Source organism: Triturus cristatus, chromosome 10 (genome assembly GCF_964204655.1).
Source record: "Triturus cristatus chromosome 10, aTriCri1.1, whole genome shotgun sequence".
Classification (NCBI taxonomy): Eukaryota; Metazoa; Chordata; class Amphibia; order Caudata; family Salamandridae; genus Triturus; species Triturus cristatus.
The window spans coordinates 64,113,083-64,135,863 of NC_140593.1; the positions used below are offsets into that span (position 1 = coordinate 64,113,083).

At 45.0% G+C, this 22,781-nt stretch overlaps 1 protein-coding gene across 2 annotated transcripts in view; it reads right to left on the reverse strand.

The window, feature by feature from the left end:
* Window positions 1-22,781, reverse strand: part of HACL1 (2-hydroxyacyl-CoA lyase 1) — a 172,190-nt gene that overhangs the window by 59,804 nt on the left and 89,605 nt on the right. For both annotated transcript variants that reach the window (XM_085630421.1, XM_085630420.1), the window contains exon 11: window positions 19,914-19,997. In XM_085630421.1, the coding sequence (XP_085486547.1) occupies window positions 19,914-19,997 (84 nt within the window). The remainder of the gene's footprint in view (window positions 1-19,913; window positions 19,998-22,781) is intronic.

Consider the following 22,781-nt stretch of genomic DNA (forward strand, 5'->3'; position numbering starts at 1 on the left):
ACTGAACAAGACTATGTGTGGTGCAAGTGTTGTGGTGTGGAGTGGTTTAAAGTGAGTTAAAATAATTAACTAGTGGGCCAATCTAATTTTATTGTTGCTCCTAGCTAATTAATTAAAAAAGTGGGTAATGTGCTAGAGATAACTACTATAATGGGTAAGTGTACCTAGCATCCGTTGTCGACTAGTTTCAAGCTTCCCAAGCTCTTCATCAGGACTACACTGGGACCAGCCCAGTGTGAATACCACTCCTAGAAGACCTAAATTGGTGCATGAAATAAGTGAAAAAAAACGAAAAACGCTGTGCAAATTTAGCATGCGTTACTCAAAATACATACGTAATGTACGTCTCATGGAATTCTGTAGGATGGAAAACAGACATTAAGGGAGAAAAGGCAGACTATGCATTATTGTCTTAGGATAAAAAAGTGAAAAACACTATGCACCAGTGTCGCAATGCTCATTATTCACAAATTATAATTGTGCCACTGTATAGTACTCCCGACAGTACATCTTTCATGCTGGCGTCTAGCTATATTGTGAATAAAAGTGATCGTGAATGCACGAAGTGCACATTTAATAACACACACAGAGTCAAGAAAAACATGCGTCTGACAACATAAATTACACACAAGACAGACAAAATGACGAAAATACATACATTTTAAAAGGCAAAACTGTGCCTCATGGTCGACTGCGGGGGGGTTGGACACTCGTACACCTAGGATAAAGGTATAAGCCATAAAGAAACAAAGTACTTCGAGCGCTGTCCTGTTAGGAATTCCAGCGCAGAATGAAGAGAGTAAGAATGAAGAACCATTTAGATTACGAAGGGGCAAAGGCAACCCCCTGCTGCGTGGTTACTCACTTGTACTCGTCAGGCCACCCGCCGGAAACACCTACTAGTGCACTGCCTCGCCGACCGCATACTGACTGGATGCGAGCCGGGTGCCTAGATATCTACCTGGTGGGGGGTGTGTGTGAAGAGGAAGAAAGGACTCGCCGGTTGCGGTCGTGTTCCATAGCCGCCATCTTGGAACTGGCAAAAATATCGTAAACATAAGGATTAAGAATAATTCAAAAAAGAAGTTAATTGTTAACAGGAACGCAAGGGATTAGCCATCCGCTGTGTGTTTCTAAGAAAACGGATGAGGAAACCTTCGCTGGTTGTGGTTCCCCTCGAACGCCGCCATCTTAGAGCAGGCTCCAGTTGTCAAAGTTACTAAGACATAAAAAATTAATTTTAGGCATTGTCATAAGGGTTAAGTTCATCTGCTCCGTTAAGTGCATAAAAAACGGAGAAGGCTAAAGAGCCTTAGGGTGTCAGATCTCGTAACTTAAATTGGTTCGGCCATCTTAGGTAGGGGAGAACGAGTAAAACAAGGGTTACCAAACAGTGCCACACTAATTCTTTGGAAGTCAATGAGTTCAAAGCCCATAGAATGGGAAAGTAGTTGTCCCATTAGTTCCTCCATGATAGGTTTTGAACAAACCTCCATGTTAGGTTCTACACAAACCCATTAACACCTCTCATGGGTGAAATGAAAAAATAGTTAAGTTGTAATCGTGATTGTAAGGACCACTTGTAAGATACCTCAGATTCTAGAGGATAGTTATATATCTCGTGTTATTAGACCCAATAAAACGCAATGGCGAGCTCGAATTGCCAAATATAATTTTTTAGGCTGATATATTAAGGGTGCTAAAATCAAAGTGGTTGGATAGCAAGAGGTTGCTGACAGATAACTCAGTTTGTAGTGAAATGGCCCCATGGTATATCATCATTAAGGCCGTGGTCGTCTGAACGCAGTTTAAACACCCAACGTTGTTCTTTTTCGTGTAGATTCTTCTCACTGTTGGGATAGTTACTGACATGTTCAAGAATGACCCAGCTGAAGTCATTTGGTGTATGTTGTTTTTCCAAGAAATGCGTCGTCATTTTGGTGTTATTATGTTTGCATCTGAAGTTACTGCGGTGTTCGACCATTCTCGTGCTCACTTTCCTTGTGGTCATTCCCACGTAGTGAAGATTACATACGCATGTAATGAGGTATACTACCCCGGTAGTGTTGCAATTCGTAAAGGATCGCAAATTCCACGTCATGCCATTGTTGCAGGTGACAGTCTTAGTTGCTGTGGTTAGGTGACATACACTGCAGTTGGCACACGGGTAATGTCCCTCTGGGAGTGGGTGTAGTAGGCGTACTGGACCAACCGTCCTTGTTGAATTAGGTCTGGTGTGTACCAAGTAGTTCTTGATGTTTTTTGCTTTTTTATGGCTAAACATTGGTAGTTGCAGATTAAGACCCCCACTGTTGAGGATTCGCCAATGTCTTTTAATGATCTTGGTCACCTGATCTGATGCGGTGTTGAAAGTTGTGATGCAGATTTGTCGTTTCACATTCTTATCCGATGTTTTTTCAGGTTTCGGTTCCAGAAGCGCATCACGGTTGTTGTTGGATGCTCGTTTTTGTGCTTTGGAAACAAGATGTGGTGGGTAATGTCGTTGCATCAATTTTTTGGATAGATCTTGAGCTTGCCTTTTGTAGTCCTCTCTCGTGGTGCAGTTGCGTCTTAGACGTAAGAATTGCCCGAAGGGTAAATTATCTTTGAGACTTCTCGGGTGGAAACTCTCATATACCAAAAGGCAGTTTCTTGCCGTGGGTTTAAAATGTGTGGTCGTGATCAGGCGGCCATCGCGCGCCGATATGTTGAGGTCAAGAAAGACCAAATCTGATCTGCTCATGGTGAAGGTGAACTTTAGAAATGGATCTTGTTGGTTAAGCCAGAAAAAGGATTCAAAATCCGTCTCGTTACCCTCCCAGATGAGGAACACATCGTCGATGTATCTCTTCCATAACTTGATATTGTTGATGTGTGGGTTGTTGTTATGGAGGATCTTGTGTCGTTCCAAATGGTGTACGTAGAGCCCAGCCAGGCTCGGCGCAAAAGTGCTTCCCATGCTCGTACCGTGGGTCTGTTTGAACAAAGAATCATTAAATTGAAAGAAATTTTCTGTGAGAGCTAGTCGACAGCATTCCAACACCACATGCCTGGGTGTGTGGTAAGCCCAATCATTTTCGAAGAGTACTTCCTCAAGGATGTCCAGTGTATCCTTGTGTGGTAAACTGGTGTACAAGCTTTCCACATCGAGGCTAATTAAGATGCTGGTTGTAGGATTGAAGTCTAGATTTTGAATTAGACACAGAACAGCTTTAGTGTCTTGTAGATACGTGTCGGTCGCTTGGACTAGTGGTCTCAGAAAAGCGTCGGCGAATTTTGACAGGGGTTCCAGAATAGAACCAATTCCTGAAACTATAGGCCTGCCAGGTGGTTTCACCATAGACTTGTGTATCTTAGGGATAGTGTAAAAGTAGGGGATGACTGGTTGCTTGTTTTCAAGAAATTCCGCCTCTTTTCTACTAATCCAGTCATTGATAAGGGATTCTTCAACCAAGTTCGCAATCTCAATCCTCAGCCGCTCAGTTGGGTTGGTTGGTATGGCTAGGTAGTTTCTTCTGTCGTCCAGCAGTCTGAGACATTCAGTTTGGTAATCCGATGTCTCTTGGAGGACTATGGCTCCCCCCTTGTCGGCTGGTTTAATAGTGACAGTTTCGTCTTTGGAGAGTTGGTGAATCGCCTCTTGTTCAATTTTACTCGTGTTATGGAAGACTCTTATTGATTTAGGGTCCAATTCCCTAATCTCCTTAATTACTGCTTTTTCGAATGCTAGTAATTCAATAGGAAGGGTATTGGGAGGAGGTGTGAAATTTGATTTTTTGTGCAGTCCTGTGTCCGTCTTAGATGTAAGGTCTGGTTCCTTGTCTTTGAAAAATACTTCCAACTTGATTCTGCGTATAAATTCTTTCAATTCGCAGATCAGTTTAAATTTATCCAAGGTTGCCGTGGGTACAAACCCTAAACCCTTCTCCAACACATTTTTTTGAATAGGTGTTAAAGAGTGGTTAGATAGGTTGACTATCAAGTTGGGTTGTTGCTCGTAGAGGGCAGATTCGGTGGGCCCATGCTCCGTGTGTGACTCCTCACTGATTCCAGTGGCTGCGCCCATTGGACTTGCTGGCCGCGTCTGTTTCTTCCTCTTGGGGGATTTTTGCCTCTCCCTAAAAAAGGCTGGTTGGATTCTTGATTCGGGGGTTCCCAATAAGGGTAAGGTTGTGGAGGATATGGCTGTTGAAAAGGTGGGGGTCCATAGAAGAATTGTGGGGGTGGAGGTCCATAGTGTGGGGCATTCTGGAACGGGGACCAGCCAAACTTTGCTCCGCCTCTATTCCTAGGGCGTCCTCCCCTTGATCTTCTGTTTCGGTTCGTGGGGATGTAATTACCACCAGGGTCTGAAAAATCAGAGCCAGTATCCGAGCCATCGCTGTCCGTGTTGTAACCGGGGTTGCGGTTGGATGGAGTATAGTCGTCCCTGGTATAGGGATACATTTTCTCTTGGGAGAAATTCTTTTGGTCTTTTTTTAGTTTTATGTACTTGGCGTCTTTCAAACCAATTTCAAATTCGGCCATACTTTTGTTGAGTTCTTCCAATCGTTTTTTTAACTCCGCTGTAGTTTGGTAGGTCTTCAGACGAATCTCAAGATCATGGATTCCTATTTTCATTTCCTCAGATAAACGAGTGGCTGTTTTTATAATTAGCACTAACCAATCCCTGGTGCAGTGCCATGATATTAGAGACCAGTCTTTCTTGAATAGTTTATCATTTTGAAAAATGAAGGGTTCATTCCTGACAATTAACCCACGTGGCGCGATGTTGGCTCTCACGTACTCTGTCATCATAATACCATGTATTAGTGTTTTTATCTGTTCCCGCTTCAATTCGGTCAATTCGTCCCAGCATTGGCTTGCTTCGGATGTATCTCTGGTGTTAGTTCCTGCTAGAGGTAGCATAGACGCTATGATTCTGTCTACCTCTTCTTGTGAGTAAGTGAGGCCCGTCACTTCAGTCATGGTTGGTAAAAGTGTGAGTGTGGTGTGCAATGTTGGATGTCAGACTGAGACTCTGTGATCAAGGTACAAAATCCCTCAGCTGTAAGCTGTAATCAAGTATATCAAAAAGAAGGGGGAAAGAGAGGTTTTTAACGGTTAGGTTCACCCTCCCATTGTATGTATAATTAAATAAATAATCTGAGTCGTCAGATTATGAGAACCTAACCAAAGGGTGTGAGGAAAGCACTTGTTTCCTGAAAAACCCAGGCAAAAGAAAGAAAGGGCAATTCCTTTCTTTAGTCCCCTCACTCACCAGGGTTTCCCCACGGTGACATGCTTCATCATTGGGGTCCTCTCAGTCCTCTACGGGCTGAGGCGTGCTGCGACTTGCGGATTTACGTAGGAGCACTGAACAAGACTATGTGTGGTGCAAGTGTTGTGGTGTGGAGTGGTTTAAAGTGAGTTAAAATAATTAACTAGTGGGCCAATCTAATTTTATTGTTGCTCCTAGCTAATTAATTAAAAAAGTGGGTAATGTGCTAGAGATAACTACTATAATGGGTAAGTGTACCTAGCATCCGTTGTCGACTAGTTTCAAGCTTCCCAAGCTCTTCATCAGGACTACACTGGGACCAGCCCAGTGTGAATACCACTCCTAGAAGACCTAAATTGGTGCATGAAATAAGTGAAAAAAAACGAAAAACGCTGTGCAAATTTAGCATGCGTTACTCAAAATACATACGTAATGTACGTCTCATGGAATTCTGTAGGATGGAAAACAGACATTAAGGGAGAAAAGGCAGATTATGCATTATTGTCTTAGGATAAAAAAGTGAAAAACACTATGCACCAGTGTCGCAATGCTCATTATTCACAAATTATAATTGTGCCACTGTATAGTACTCCCGACAGTACATCTTTCATGCTGGCGTCTAGCTATATTGTGAATAAAAGTGATCGTGAATGCACGAAGTGCACATTTAATAACACACACAGAGTCAAGAAAAACATGCGTCTGACAACATAAATTACACACAAGACAGACAAAATTACGAAAATACATACATTTTAAAAGGCAAAACTGTGCCTCATGGTCGACTGAGGGGGGGTTGGACACTCGTACACCCCCCTCAGTCTATAAAAACCATGCATTTAATATCAGGAAGGACATAGAAATCCAAAGAACAAACCTGTACTGTAATAAACAGAGTAATCTGAGGGGAAACAGGAGAAAAATGTATACACTGATATCAGTATACATAATATATAAATAAGGTGATAAAATGATTAAGTGTCCACAAACTCAGAAGAGAGGAAAACTAAATACGTACTCCTATTGTGGCGATAATTCCAGGCCACAATAATCCTGTGGCGTGGGGTACACGAGCAAATCCTTCTTAAGAGCGAGTCAGTTAATTGGTGCTCTGTATGGGTTGTCAATCCACAACCCTCGTTAATCCCTGGTTTCACGTCTTCACCAAGACACTGAAATAAACAGGAAATCAATGTTTTGCTAAATCTAACTTCACAATTTTCTTACTCAAGAAAAAATTCTTTACTTCACTAATGTGAAGTTGGTGCTTAAAAAGTGTCAAGCACGTCCTGTCCGGTTGCTGTCTGAGGGCGGTTAAACAGGGCGACCTCAGGTACCCGATAGCGACACACATTGCATCCTGCCACAAACAAGGACCTCATAAAGATTTTGCGTTCTATGGGATAGAACAAACTCCGAGACACCCTAGGGGAGGCAATAGAGAATTGCAACTGCGTAGAAATGAGGCATCTTGGATCCTCAAACTACGAACAACTGAAGTAGGGATGAATGTGGACCAGGAGATGCATTATTTCTTGGGGAAATAGAATTTCTGAATGCGAACTATGCACATCTACCAGTATCTAAGAGTTGGAAGAGGTGATGTTTTGGCTGATCCGTCTCTTCTTTTCTAGTATGCTTTGGACACAAGATATGTGTATAGATTTGAGCCTACCTTATAAAGAAATTGTTATTGCAGAACCAACAAAACGTAAATCATAAGAAAAATAATATTGTAGCATGACAGAATAAAAAATTGTACTGCAATGTAAAAAAGGTTAAATGATGTATTAGCCATTTACCCTATATATATGATGTCACCCACACGAAATAGTCACTGAAATTGACCTTGTAACCAGAGGGACTAGTAACATACACATAACGAGATAGTTGAATGACTATTTTAAAAAACCGACTTCACCTCACTCATAAATATCAAATTGCGTGTTGGTTTAGGTCCGGCTTCGATAGGAGAGTTCCTTGACACATAAGGCTATTCTTTGCATTGCGGACTTGATTGGATGTTAACAAATCGTTATTAAGTGGCATCTAAGAGAGATGCTCTGTATATAACCTATCGTTCGTAGAATCCAAAAAAAACCTGCTTTTTTTTTGGTCTTGCCCATATGTTTTATCCGTGCTTTGAAATCCAGAGACTTTTACTGACATTGCTTATACAAACATGGCGCATTTTTTGGAATTCCGATACGGCCACGCGACATATGGGTTCACGTGATCGTGTTATTCTGATTAAAACTACAGTACTACCGATATTTGGGTCTGTCGCACTGAGATTGATATCACCGACTTTAGAACCGCCTATATTTATGCAACCACCTAATATTTGAATTTACAAATATTACTTTATTTTATATTTTCCGTACTGACCTTTTTTTACTGCCACTGCCCATACAAACATGGCGCATTTTACGGAATTCCGATACGGTCACGCGACATATGGGTTCACGTGATCATGTTATTCTGATTAAATCTACAGTACTACCGATATTTGGTTCTGTCGCAGTGAGATTGATATCACCGACATTAGAACCGCCTATATTTATGCCACCTACCTAATAATCGAATTCACAAACATTACTTTATCTCACCCATACGTAAATAACGCGATACTTGGAAATCTACGTGATTGCGCTACGCGTGGTCACATGATCACGCAAATACGTTTATTTAGAATGGTTACTCGGCAACCCGGCACTCGCACTCGAGGAGACCGGCGTGGGGAGACGTTCGTTACGAGTTAAGGAGTCTACAAACCTTAAGTAAGTAATAAGACAGCAACCGGACAGGACGTGCTTGACACTTTTTAAGCACCAACTTCACATTAGTGAAGTAAAGAATTTTTTCTTGAGTAAGAAAATTGTGAAGTTAGATTTAGCAAAACATTGATTTCCTGTTTATTTCAGTGTCTTGGTGAAGACGTGAAACCAGGGATTAACGAGGGTTGTGGATTGACAACCCATACAGAGCACCAATTAACTGACTCGCTCTTAAGAAGGATTTGCTCGTGTACCCCACGCCACAGGATTATTGTGGCCTGGAATTATCGCCACAATAGGAGTACGTATTTAGTTTTCCTCTCTTCTGAGTTTGTGGACACTTAATCATTTTATCACCTTATTTATATATTATGTATACTGATATCAGTGTATACATTTTTCTCCTGTTTCCCCTCAGATTACTCTGTTTATTACAGTACAGGTTTGTTCTTTGGATTTCTATGTCCTTCCTGATATTAAATGCATGGTTTTAAGATTGGATTTTAGTGGTTTTGCTTTTCACCCATGGCTTTTATCATTTTGGACCAGAATGGTGGTCCTGTCCTTTGGACTTCTATATGCACTTAGGTTCCTTTTCCTGACGACGAAACACGTGTTGGCTAAAGAGGCTAAAGAACACTCGAATGGATTAAAAGACAGAAAAACGAAAAGACTTCGCTTGTGTTTTTTATACTATGAATAATATGGGAAATTGACCTTAATCATAAAATAACGTGTGCTAGGGTGTTTAATGTATGCATTTTTGTTGCTTTTGCCACAAATCCTTTGGGGGAGGCTGGTGGTTCTCCCTCACCTTTTAGCACCGTTCGTAATTAGTAAGTGACAGCGAATACTGGAAGTGTGAATACTTGTGGCGCCTATTCCCTATTACATATACCGCCGAAATCTGTTGAAAATAATGCATAATCTGCCTTTTCTCCCTTAATGTCTGTTTTCCATCCTACAGAATTCCATGAGACGTACATTACGTATGTATTTTGAGTAACGCATGCTAAATTTGCACAGCGTTTTTCGTTTTTTTTCACTTATTTCATGCACCAATTTAGGTCTTCTAGGAGTGGTATTCACACTGGGCTGGTCCCAGTGTAGTCCTGATGAAGAGCTTGGGAAGCTTGAAACTAGTCGACAACGGATGCTAGGTACACTTACCCATTATAGTAGTTATCTCTAGCACATTACCCACTTTTTTAATTAATTAGCTAGGAGCAACAATAAAATTAGATTGGCCCACTAGTTAATTATTTTAACTCACTTTAAACCACTCCACACCACAACACTTGCACCACACATAGTCTTGTTCAGTGCTCCTACGTAAATCCGCAAGTCGCAGCACGCCTCAGCCCGTAGAGGACTGAGAGGACCCCAATGATGAAGCATGTCACCGTGGGGAAACCCTGGTGAGTGAGGGGACTAAAGAAAGGAATTGCCCTTTCTTTCTTTTGCCTGGGTTTTTCAGGAAACAAGTGCTTTCCTCACACCCTTTGGTTAGGTTCTCATAATCTGACGACTCAGATTATTTATTTAATTATACATACAATGGGAGGGTGAACCTAACCGTTAAAAACCTCTCTTTCCCCCTTCTTTTTGATATACAGTTCCATTACTGCCAGTGCAAGTGGACAGGGAAGCCATTTTAGAACATGTACTGGACACTGGAGAAAATGAGTTCTCCATCTACATGATGGCTTGACTGAAAATAGGGATGTTTGGTATCAAACATCTTGTAATGATAAACTCACAATGATTCCAGTGTTGGATTTACCAATACATGCACACAGAGGGCACCTTAGAGGTCCCCCTGAAAACCTAGCAGCCTCTGGTGTGTTTGCTGACTGGTTTCTGCCAGCCTGCCACCCAAGACACTGTTCTGACCTCTGAGGGTGAGGGCCTTGTGCTCTCAGGAAACCCAGACCAAAAGCATGTCTGGGAATAGGGTGTCACACCCCCTCCCCCAGAATGACCTTCTGTTTAGCCTTCCTAAGCCAGCAAGCTTCAAAGAGCTTCCACCTTTGAAATGCCTATCTGACCCCCCGTCACAGGGGAGGAGGCAGACTCCCTTTGTTCAGAGCCCCTTTAGCACCTGGACATGCGGGAAAATTAGATAGTCAGGTAGGCGTGCTGTCCCCAGGCTAGTATCACCCCTAAGGTGGGCTAAATTGAGGTGGACATGACTTTTTGGAAGTAACCCTCTTTGTGAAGGCATAGTTAGGAATTCTGGGACAGGGTTATGCCCACTTCACACAGAAAGTGGTCATATAGGGGGCGTAGTGACCCCAGGGGTAAGTAGCCTTTTGGCTACTACCCCACACTCCCTTAACACCCCTAAATGTAGCATTTAAGGGAGAACCTGGCACCAGAAGAGTAGATCCTGATGACCTGAAGATAGAAGATGGACAAGAAGAGTCGCACAGCAAGAACAGAAGACCCAGCAACTGACTTGGTGCCAACCCTGCAAACTACACCCATTTCACCGAAAGTCAACTTGTCCTGTAGATGCTGGGCCCCCAAAACTTGGGAGACCTGCCAGCCTTCGCCACGGAACCACCACCTCCCGAGGGACAGCAGAACTGACCCAAATATGGACTAAGAGGACTCCGGCCCTGCCGAAACCAGATGCCGCCAAGCACCACTGCACCCGAGCCCTATCGTCTGTTTTGAAGTGGGCCAGTGGTGTCTGCGTGGTCCTCAAGCACTTATGGCACCGAATCCACCGTGGAAGGACTCCTCGTGAACTCCCCGACGTCACCTGCAGCCTCTGTTAGCAGGCCCTTTCAACTGCCAGTGTTGCTGAACGGAGAATCCCAACATCCCAAGACCCTCTGCACCCAGACGCTCCGTTCCGAGGAGAAGAGGACCAAAGGTGTCCCCATGTCCCCCAACATCACAAGAACCGAAGTTCCTCATTGATTTCACTGGACTGGCCTCTCCATCCCCTCCTGCAACCTCTTTGTGAACAGACCGATTCCCATTGGTTTACATTAGGCACTCGACGCAGTTAGGAGCACAGCACCCAGCCGCCCTGGTGCGGCTGGAGGTGACCTGTTGGTGCTGCCTTGGATCTTGCCCTGTACTCACCTTTGAACCAACACACTGGTACTGTAAGTCGCTCACAAGAACTGGTGAACTGCATATGATTTCGATCCTTGGGTAAACATTGCAGCCTCCAGAAATTGCACTGTCGACTTCTTGAACTAAAAGGTATTTCCCTTCAGAAACGTCCTTACCTGAACGACTTTCTTCAGATGCCTAAACATATGAATATACTTGCTATTTTTATAAATGAGTGTGGATCTCCCTCGTGTCATGTGTCTCCTGTATTGACTATTGTGCCTAAGGTTGCTTGACCACACTACCCCCTAACAGAGCACTTTGGGTTTGCCATAGCAAGCCCCTGTGCACTCATAAGGGATCCCCTGGTCTCTTTACACGATATATCTCATTTTGATATACCATATAAAGAGACAGCTTCGGACAATAGTGTTTGTCTGTTTTTTTATTCCTTTCAGGGATTTGTTTCTGACAACCAACAAAGTATGTCAAGCAAGCCAGCACAGAAGCCCACCTGGCATGGAGTTTGGACTGTGACACGTTGAGGGATCTCATGATTATGGGGGAGCTTGAGAGCGGTGACCCCTCTGCACACCCATTGAGAAGCCTGCCGACCTCTCAGTGAGGTTCTACACTAAACTGTAATATTCCCCTTCGGTGGAAGGGGGGGGAGGGGGTGTCAAAGGTAAGTCTAGAAGAGCTGCAACATGCAAAGCTGCTGCTCCAGGTAAGTAACGGGGTTCTTTTGTCACATGAACTATTTCTAGATTAACAAGTAGAGCATTCATTTTAAGGCAAGACATGGAGGTGGCATAATATGCAAAGCAACCTTCCTTGGTACCCTCAGCAGCTATAATGATCAGAATTTAGACACATTAAGATGTCATAAGGAGTCCACCTAGGGACAACCTCCTTTCCGCTATTCCTGGCTACAGATACATTTGCTCTTGCTTAGTTGTCGCCTTTGTTTTGCCTAAATTGTCCCCTTGGAGTTATGTATCTTTTCGCTTTTGTATATGGTGCGGCTCTTTTACTTATCGATCCCAATGATGTTTTTTTTTTTGCCTGTATACCGTTCTGTGATGTTTTCTAGGTCGAGCCTGTAGCAGCAGCATGCATGCGCTGCTCACTCTGCGAGGTATGCAGTAATGGAGAATGCAGTGGAAGCTCCGCCCATTCTCCGCCCATGGTTTTAATTGGCTCATGTCATCTTTCGTAAATGCTGCCTTCTGATTGATTATGAGGCTGGTTAGTCCCTCCTTATTATGGCCATGTGGTCATTTGTATCCTTCCATGGTTACTGGCCCCTTTACTTTGAGTCTTGCACGGTATGTGTAATTTAGATTGTGAGCACTATTTTCTTTAATAAGGTTCTCTTACTGCCCAGGGCTTCTCCACCCCTCCCGCAGTCTGTACCTTCTTGTCCGCACTCTCGTTTTTCGTGCCTTCTCGCACCCTGCCCCCCACCCGCACTCCCGTTTGCAATGCAACAGGTCTCGCGTAAACGAGAGTCCCATTGCATTGCAAATGCTTGCTCTAGGTTGGGCAGCCCTCGCCGTCTGTGCCTCTGCAGCACAGATGGCACTACCTCAAATCTGGTTGCTGCCAGTGCTCCTGTGGCTAGCTAGCTAGCTAGCTGCCCAACGCCCGCCTTCGCCACTTTCAGGCTCGCAGCCCACAAACAGATTCTGCAAACACGCCTTCTATTCGACTTTAATTCATCTGTTCTAAAGGTTACATTCAGAGTTTCTCCCAGGCTGGCCGCGTTCAAGAAGCCGGCTGTTCTCCCAATTGATAATCTGATCATGGCTATTTGTCGGTTTGCAGTTATGAGAGTTGGGACATGCTTGCAATTTGTGAAACTGCTACGTTTAACCCTCAAGTGAGCGTAGAGAGAAGCAGGTCGGTCATTGCATGCTCTCCGACACCTTGCACAATTCTGTCCAGAGTTTCCGTTTTAACATGGCCGTTTACGTTGCAGCCTTCCAAACAATGTTGTTTTTAGTTAAACTACTTACTAAAATACTGATATTTCTTTACTTGTTTTACTGGTATGTTATGCATCGATTAGGGAAGATATTCTCAAATAGCACATAGTAAGAATTCTCGAGTAATAAATATGGAATTGTTTTTTTTTTTTTAAACCGGCACTATAAATAATGATACCTTGTGAATCTTTATATATCTGATGCGATAAACAAAAATTTTAAATGCGGACCCAAAAGTAGCAAACATCGATTTTGGTGCTTGCAGGCACTAAAATCTTCAAGTCCAAGTATCTAAAGGGCATTTTTCATCCGTTACATTTCTGCAGGGTTGACCTGCCTTTGTCAGGTGAAAAACCGAACATTGAACTTTACGGACAAACGTATAATTAGGACATATGTGCAAACACAGCTTTGCTCCCTGGCCTGTCCCATCAATCAAGAAAAGACCCCTGCCTTCCTGTTCTTTTTTTGAGGCACAACTTTTAACCCCTTCTGTGCCCATGACGAGCTGGACTCGTCACGGGCCGCGGTTGCGCTGTGCCCATGACGAGTCCAGCTCGTCATGAACCCCGCCCGCTAATGCAACGCCTGGCACAGGGCGGGGAAAGGGCGTGGCACACAAGGGGTTAAACATGTCAGACAGACACGCATGGCAGTGGAAATCCTCAATGCATCTGACATTTCAGCTCTCTGCATCCTTGAATTTGTGGACAGTCCTCAACAATTTGACAGCGTTTGAGAAGAGTGATTGCATTTCTGCACTTTCATAAGTGTAGCAGGCGTAGTGCAAACAGACTATCACCTGTGTGTAAAGTTGGCTTCAGGAATTAAGAAAAAACATCAAATGGTAACTTCAGAATAAATCTGTACAGTTGCGTGATAAACTAAATAAACTATGTCAAGGAGCCTATCTCATGGACAGCGCATTTTTTTGGACAAGAAATGTTTGCATTTGGAAGCAAAGTCTTGCCGTAGTTATTCACCTGAAGCACAAAGTTTATGCTGGGCCTCTCCCACGCTGGACGCGTGTCTAACAACATCCCACTCGTTTGCCCATCTGTCTGCTTAACACATCTATGAAACCACAAGGAACTCAATTCATTTTACTCAATGTTATTCAAGGCGTACGTTAATTCACAGAAGCTCAGGAGTTCAAATTGGGTCCCACGTTCCATGATTTTATTTTAACAGCCCAATGCATTTCGAGAAATTTAGTTCCCTTCATCAGGGGCATCTACAAACACAAAATACAAAATGTATTTTTTAGCTAACATATTTCAATGTGTAAAGTCCTCAATTTCATTTAAGAACAAGGTTGATCAATTATGCAACAAAAACGTATTTACAAGCCTTTTGAAGAATGATTTAACCCACGTGTGTAGACATTTACATTTCCTACTTGGTCTTCCCCCTGTGAATTAACGTACGCCTTGAATAACATTGAGTAAAATGAATTGAGCACGACATAAGAGTAAGAGAGTAAAATGGACCGTCAAATTATGAAGAAAATGAGAGTAAAATAATGATATTGATTCATTTGATTCAAACCTTAGAATGCGGCAGTGCAGCTTGAGGGAACCGGATTGGAGGTTCCTTGTGGTTTCATAGTATTGTTACAGCGCTACGAGACGAAGCGCAAAGCAGGTATTGCACGCCATCAAAAAAAGAACATGTTTAACTGCAGGATTACAAAAGGGAGTGCATCTCTTCTCTTTAATCATTTGCTTAACACATCTGCCATTACATTGAACTCTCCTGGGAGATGGTCAGCTGCCAAGTCAGATTCACCAACCTGGATAGTGGGAAGACTTTGGTTCCCTTACAGAACAACTACAATGTTTTACCTCAACAATGTAAGTCTGATCCTGTACCACAGGTTCCTCTATTTGGCTTTGAGAACCTTCTGTATTGTGTGGTCTGTTTGCAACTCTAAAACGTAGATGTGTTGGACGGTATCCTCTGTAGACCATACACCTCTTACTTGCAAACTCTTCATATGAGCCCATACCCTGTGCTATTATGACCAGTGCCTGGGAGAATGGGCCTCCTATTATCATGTTCTGCAGTGTCACTCATTATAGACATTTCTTCACCATGTTGGTGCAAACACTATATTCTCCCAGTGTCCGCAACATTGCAATCCACGCCTGGATTGTTGCATGTAAGGAAAGGCCTCTTTCTGCATGATCACCCACAGGTTTTTGGACTGATGCAGCTGGTTTTTCGACTCTGTACGTGCACGGAGTCCTGCCAAACAGGACTCTGTGGTTCACCCACAATTTGCACAACTTAACATACTTACAAGTCCCTAGTATATGGTACCCAGGGCCTATAAGGTAAAGTGTCCCTTGTGAACTGCAGCACTTGTTGTGCCACCACATGTGCGACAAAGCAAAGCATGACTCAGCCACCATTGGTGGCTGCCAGAGCAGTTTTAAACTGCTTACTTGACCTTACCATTTAAAGTAATGGCAAAACCCAAACCTTCCTTTTAATATATATACGCCACCTCCTAAGGCGGGCCCAATGAGCCGTAAGGCAGAGTACTGGATATTAAAAAGTAGGACGTGTGTTTTCCACGTCTTGACAGTACAAACCCCTCACTGCCATGCATAAATAAGCACGCGGTATTATGTGGATACGTGATGGCTTCCTTACAGTCCTCACTGCCGCAGACTGACATCTGGTGATGGTGAACATGAGTCTGAAATGTCTGCGTTCTGTGCAGATACAGTGGCTTTTACTGTAATCATATCGATCTCTGCTCTCGGTGATGACTTCAGCACAGACTAAACCACAGTTGGTCTAGATATAGAATGGCTTTGTGGTTACTCTCTCTGTACCAGTCACCAGTCCAACTGCTTGACTTTTCACCAAAAAAAATCCTGGGCCAGACAGGATGCGGAAAGGCAGTACCAGTACTTGAAACTAAAGAAGCTGTTGCACTGTCACAAAGCGGAGTATGCCTCATTGAGGTCTGGAGTTACCATAGCACTGCTGCTCAAACAGGGATAGTACATCCTGCAGTACTGTGGTTTCGAATGTCTGCATCTTTACAGACTGGTCGAACCATCTAACACTCAATATTGGTCAGAGGATGAGGCTGCAGTCTGGAATGAGGAAAATACAGAGTACACCCCAAGAGTCTCCTCTTCTTGTGGCACTTCCTTTAGAGCTTCTTTGAGGGGTAATACCTGCACTTCCTCTAATAGAAGTAAGATACGAGTTCATGTATTTGTCCTAAATTTGCTATTTGGGGCTTGGGTGTAAATCCTATAGGATTGCCTCTTTAATAACATCTTGCCCCACCCTAGTCCTCCCCCTCCATCCACTGGCACGATATTGTCTGGGGGAGGTTGAAAACCTTGCCATTTAGATCTAATGGCAGAAATGTTGGTCTTCTGCCCTCTTCCACAAACGTCCTTTTACGCTGGTAGGAGTATTGCACTGACATGTTGGACCGAGACCCCGCAGGCAGCTGCTGAGTAGCCCTGTTGCAACAGTCTGCTTTGCGATCTTCTTTGTTTAGGCACCCCCCCCCCCCCCTGCGGTAGATACCCCATCTCTGAAGAGCTCCAGAGGCCCTTATGTTTCTTCCTTCTATCCAGCGAATCATCCATTGGTTTGCCAAATAACTGTTGCCCATTCATTGGGGTGTTAATTATGCTGGCCTAAACTTTGGGCTTAAAACCAGATGCTCTGAGCCAAGCACGTCTTTATATTAATTCACTTGTGCTTAGCTTGCTACCTGCATTATCAGCATAGCGTTATTCATTGATCGATACGTTTTATCCAGTGCTGTTGGTCTCCTTTCAGTTACTACAGAGCCCTTGAAGAGGTGTGGAGGCATGCAGCATTACGTATGATGGAAGGTTGGGGTTCAGACAGGCGGTTAACGAATCATGTACTTAATTCTTTGATCACAAAGCCTATTAGCGTGAGTTCATTTTAAGGCAAGGTTCAATAGTTTGTTTTTCAGGAGTTTTCTGAAATGCATGTAGTTGAATTGAGATCTTAGGTTTGGAATGAGAACATTTCAGGGTCTTGGTCTTAGAAACACTCCTCTGTGTTTCATCCTCTTGAATGATCATGGGTTTAACAGAAGGGAGACACTGGGCATAAGGCTCCTGTTGAAGTGTAGTGAGGTGCTGGTTTCTGTACTTGGATTGTGCATTTGACCCAGAACGCTGTATGGTTGGTACAAAAAGCGATGTTATGGTGTTTCTCTCCTCGAACAAACGCCGTTCTCTTTGTAGCTGCTCTTGAAGATACTGTGACACCTCTTCGATGTCTTCTTGTTTTTGGTGTCCACATCTGCTTAAGAGACCTCTAGAATTGGATATTTGCCACTGAAGGGCTGATGCTCATTCTTTACTGCAACCAGATGCTTGCTGCCCTTATTTAGAGGTGGACCAGAGGCGGAAGACTGTTTGCAAGACCTTCACGAGCTGTAGACACAATGCATTAATCCCGCTCTACACAGGCTTTAATGTAGTTTGGATCTCACAATTTTACAAACGTCCTTACCAAGCGGCAAAACACGAGGCACATAGGTATACACTGGCAAAGGGATGGTATGTGACACGGTATCTTGTAAATCATGACTCTTTCTGCGGCTCCCCTCGCTAAACCCCCATATGCAGAGCTTGCTCTTTTAATGGCGGAATGATAGGATGAAATGCAAGCAGGTGGTAAGGTCCTACTCGGGTAAGCGGACAATTCCCCTTGTGTAATCTACATTCTTCCATATCTCATATCTTTCCAGTGCGTCTCTAGCCTCATCCTGTTTGGAGTCATGCTGCTCGCCGCTTTATGGGATATGGCCTATGACTCGTCATGGGTACTATGTACCTTATCTGCTGGAGCTCGAGATGGTATATGCTCCTCCCTCTTCCGTTTCTGTGTAGCTAAGAGGTATTTAACTGCAAAACCTCATCAAATGAGTTTTTCCTTTTTGAATAACGCTGAAGCTTGACCATACGATGGCATTTATTTTTCAACACCAACATTTAGGTAGCTGCTTCGAAATCAAGATGCAATGACTGTCTTTTGGCTTTAGAAGTCGTCTCTTTATGAAATGTCCATGCTTGAAAATCTTTAAGAAAGCCGAGACACTGCCTTCTTTGGCGTATAATTTGTGGTGTTGTGCTTTACCAGGAAGCGCGTTTCTCCTTGTGGAGGTGAACATCTTTTAGTTTTGCTTCTCAACGGTCAACTCTTCAACAATGACAATGGTGCTTTGCTTGTGAAGTCCTAGGTTTCCATCTCCGAACGAGATCTGAAAGAGGAAATGAGGACTTCGGCTGTTTAGGGGATATTAAATTGTTCTTCAGGATTGATTTTGGAGAATCTATGTACAGCAAATCTCCTGGTTCTTTGTCGCTTCAATTGGCAGATTGTACTCCTTCTGCCTCCTCTGCTCCTTCATCAACAGCGCCCCCTCTCTATGCACCAAGATCCTCCATCCAAGACTGGTCCTGACCTCAAGCCTCGGTGTCGGGAGCCCTACACTCGCTATGCACCAAGAGCCTCCATCCAATACTGGTCCGGACCTCAAGCCTCGGTGTCGTGAGCCCTACACTCTCTATGCACCAAGATCCTCCATCCAAGACTGGTCCTGACCTCAAGTCTCGGTGTCGTGAGCCCTACACTCTCTATGCGCCAAGATCCTCCACCCACGGCTGACCCTCACCTCAAGCCTCGGTGTCGTGAGCCCTACACTCTCTATGCACCAAGATCCTCCATCCAAGAAGCCTCGGTGTCGTAAGCCCTACACTCTCTATGCACCAAGATCCGCCATCCAAGTCTGGTCCTGACCTCAAGCCTCTGTGTCGTGAGCCCTACACTCTCTATGCACCAAGATCCTCCATCCAAGACTGGTCCTGACCTCAAGCCTCGGTGTCGTGAGCCCTACTCTCTCCATGCACCAAGATCCTCCATCCAAGACTGATCCTGACCTCAAGCCTGGGTGTCGTGGGCCCTACACTCTCTATGCACCAAGATCCTCCACCCACGGCTGGCACTGACCCTCAAGCCTCAGTGTCGTGAGCCCTACACTCTCTATGCACCAAGATCCTCCAACCAACACTGGTCCTGACCTCAACCCTCAGTGTCGTGAGCCCTACACTCTCTATGCACAAAGATCCTCCACCCACGGCTGACACTGACCCTCAAGCCTCGGTGTCATGAGCCCTACACTCTCGCTCTGGACTTTCCAGAGTTGTTGCTTTGAGTTGTCAACACTGACTCCTCCCTTCTGCGACACTGACACAGGAAAAGAGACAGACTAGGTACCCTGTGCTGGTCATTTAAGGCGCATTTTAAATGAACGTTTAGGCAGAACCTAAAGGGTGTGTTCACCAGTTCCACAAACTTGAAAATAACTTTGAAAACACAAAGCAGAAACACTGTAGACACTTTTTCTGCCCTCGACCTCCCATGTTCAGTGACCTCGAGCAAAAATAAAGTCCTTCCGATGCCTGTCTTTAGCACCAAACGTGTGTTTGATCCTCTACCGCAGCAACGACGAAATCTCGGTTTTCAGCATCACTTTAATTAAAAAAATATAAACCGCAGGTACCTGCACTCTTCTGCACCCACGGGTGAAAAAGAATCTAAAGATGCTGGCAGTCTTGCCCTGTGGGCTAATGGCTTCCAATCAATGTCACGTGGGCCCCGCCTATGGTCGACGCTCAAAAGTAAAGATTTATTTTTTTAAATAATATTTCTACATCTAACCACAAATTGCAGAATAATGCACAGCATGTGAATAGGCACATGCTGAGAACAGAGAATTGCTTCTGAGAGTCTCTACGTTACCTGCTTAGTGACAGCATCGACATCTCCCAATAGACAGGCGGCTGGCTTCACACTGTTCCCCAGCTCTTCAGCACAAATGTCCACCTGGGGGCAGGGAGGAAACAGCAGGTCACCCACCAGTGACCAGGAGGGAAAGCTCATAACTGTCACTCATTGAGCCAGTACTGAAAGCATGTCACCCATCACTCACCAAATCAAGACAGTAAACCATCATTGGCCGTTCACAGACCCAGTACCAGAAACACATCATTTTCCACTCACTTGAGCAGAACAGCACATCACTCGCTGCTCAATGACCTAGTACAGGAAGCACTGAGGCTGGAGGGGAAGCACATCATGGTCTGCTCAGGGAGCTAGTTATAGAAAGCTTGTCGCCCATCACTCACTTGGCACAAAGCACACCATGAGTTGCTGAATTCGCTATTCTAGAGAGCACACATTTGCCGCTCGATGAGCCAGGACAGAAAGCACCACATTGACCATTCCTTGAGCTGGTCCAAAAAGCGGTCAAATGCAAAAACATGGTGACAGGTTATGTTATGTTATGTTATGTTAAATGAGATTTGTAAAGCGCACTGACACCGTGGGTTTCCTGGCGCTAGAGGCAAACGTGAGTGTGAAGTAAAGGAGGCGGGGATTAGCCCGAGGAAGGGAAGAGGAACGTTTTTTGCAATTTTCTGAAGTGGGGGAGGGAACTACTTGATTTAATGGACAGGGGGAGAGGGTTCCAGAGATTGGGAACTAGGTGGGCAAACCGGCGACCGCCGAATTTATTAGTTTTAATTTTAGGAGCGACAAGCAGATGTAAGTGAGCTGAACGAAGATTGCGGGTGGGGTGGTGTGGGGTAATGAGAGTTTTCAAGAACGCTGGGCTGGTGCCATGAAGGGATTTGAACGGGAGGCAGCCCAGCTTGAAAGCCGCCCTTTGTTCTATGGGTAGCCAGTGGAGTTTGTGTAACAAGGGTTTAGCCGACTGACAAATAGGAGTTTTATAAATGAGACGGGCTGCCTGGTTCTGCATAACCTGGAGGCGACGCAGTAGTGACTGTGGAAGTCCAAAGTATAGGGAATTTGAAAAATCCAGGCAAAAGAGTACCAGGGAGATAACAACCTGGACCAGGGCAGCTGGAGGTAGGAGGTGACTAACTTTACCAATTTTTCGGAGCTGGAACGTGCATGAGGAGATCACCGCACCCACTTGCGGTCTGAGGGAAAGTTCAACGTCGATAGTCACCCCAAGACTCTTTACTGATTTCACAGGAACCGGGGGGGGGCAGGGGGGGGGCCTAATTCGTTAGGCCAGAACCGCGGGCCCCAGTAAGAGGGGCTGGAGCCAGGGAGGAGGAGCTCTGTTTTCCCGGGTTGAGTTTTAGTTGGTTGTGGTTCATCCACTGCTGGATGTGTAACATAACGGACTGGAAGCTGATGACAGCATCCGGAGAGTTGAGTGGGAAAATGATCTGCAGGTCGTCAGCATAGTTGTAGATAGTGATATCCCAGCTCTGAAGTGAATAAATCAAGGGTTGGAGGTAGAGGTTAAATAGTAGTGGTGACAGGGAGGAACCTTGAGGGACTCCACAAGTTGTAGGGGTTTTGTCTGCTGTATAGGGGCCCAAACGGACAGCTTGTGTTCTGCCGGTCAGGAAGGACTGGATCCACCTGAGGGCCAGTCCCTGGATATCTGTGGTTAACCAGGTTTCAGTGAGCAGAAGTACGTCTGGTTTCTCGATGGACAAGAGGATGTAGATGTCAGATTGGTGTTTTACCAGGGAGCGGGTGTTTAGGTACAGCACACGAATAAAAGTGTCACTCCTCACTGGTTTGGTAAGGGTTGTGCTCCTACTAGGGGAAGGTAGGTCTGTGCGTGCAAGGCCAGATGCAGAGATTCGTCGGATGGTAGCAGGGGAAGGCGGGGGGTAGGGGATTTGCAATTCTCTGAGGGAGTTAGGTGAGTATGGGATGGGGTGGCCAGCGAGACTGGGCCCTGGTCCCGGCCTGGCGCGGATGGGCTTGCCTTTGGCGCGCCGCTGGCGCGCCCGCTGCGCACATCCGCTGCGCGTCCGGGGAATGCACATTGTATTTGAATGAGGGGGTGGGGCGTGGCCTCCCGCATTGGGCGTGGCCTGTGGGATTAACGAGATGGCGGCAGAAGAACTCTGACCCGCGGCAACGTTTAGGTCGGCTGCGCTGAGGTTTCTGATGCAGGTAGGTGGGGCGAATGCTCAGGGGGAAATGCCCAACAATTAAACACAAGATAAAAATAAGCAATGTTAAAACATATGAGCGTGCTCCCGGCTTTCCGCCTCAGGAGTTTTGTGGCCTCTAAGGTGGCAAGCTTGACTTAATCTTAGCCACTGGCAAGGAATGCATCAATTAATCTCAGCCACAGACGGTCACCCTGGGCCGCATCCCAATACATCATTTTTGCCCACCACGCCACCCCAGTTTGGACCCAGCCATATGCACATCAGTCTGGACCCTTTTCCTCAAGGGAACAGTCCAGCCCGAACTGCCAGGCCAGGTCCTCCCTCAACCATAACACAAGCAACCTAGGACCGTTTTCGCCTTAGTTAGGGCTCATCAGCCAGGTATAGCTTGGTTCCAGGACCCACGTCTGGGCAAAAATCAGTGCACTTGGGGCGTCAAAGGAAAAAAAAACAAGGTGATGGATGGAATGCCAGAATTAATCTCAGCCACTGGAAATCACTTGGTGCCACATTCCAATCCATTGTGCTTTGCCTACCACACCACCTCAGTTTGGACCCAGCTATATGCAATCAGTCTCGACCCTGCTCCAATGGGAACACTCCAGCCAAAACTGCTAGGCCAGGATCTCCCTGAAATGAAAGACAACAAACCTAGGACCAG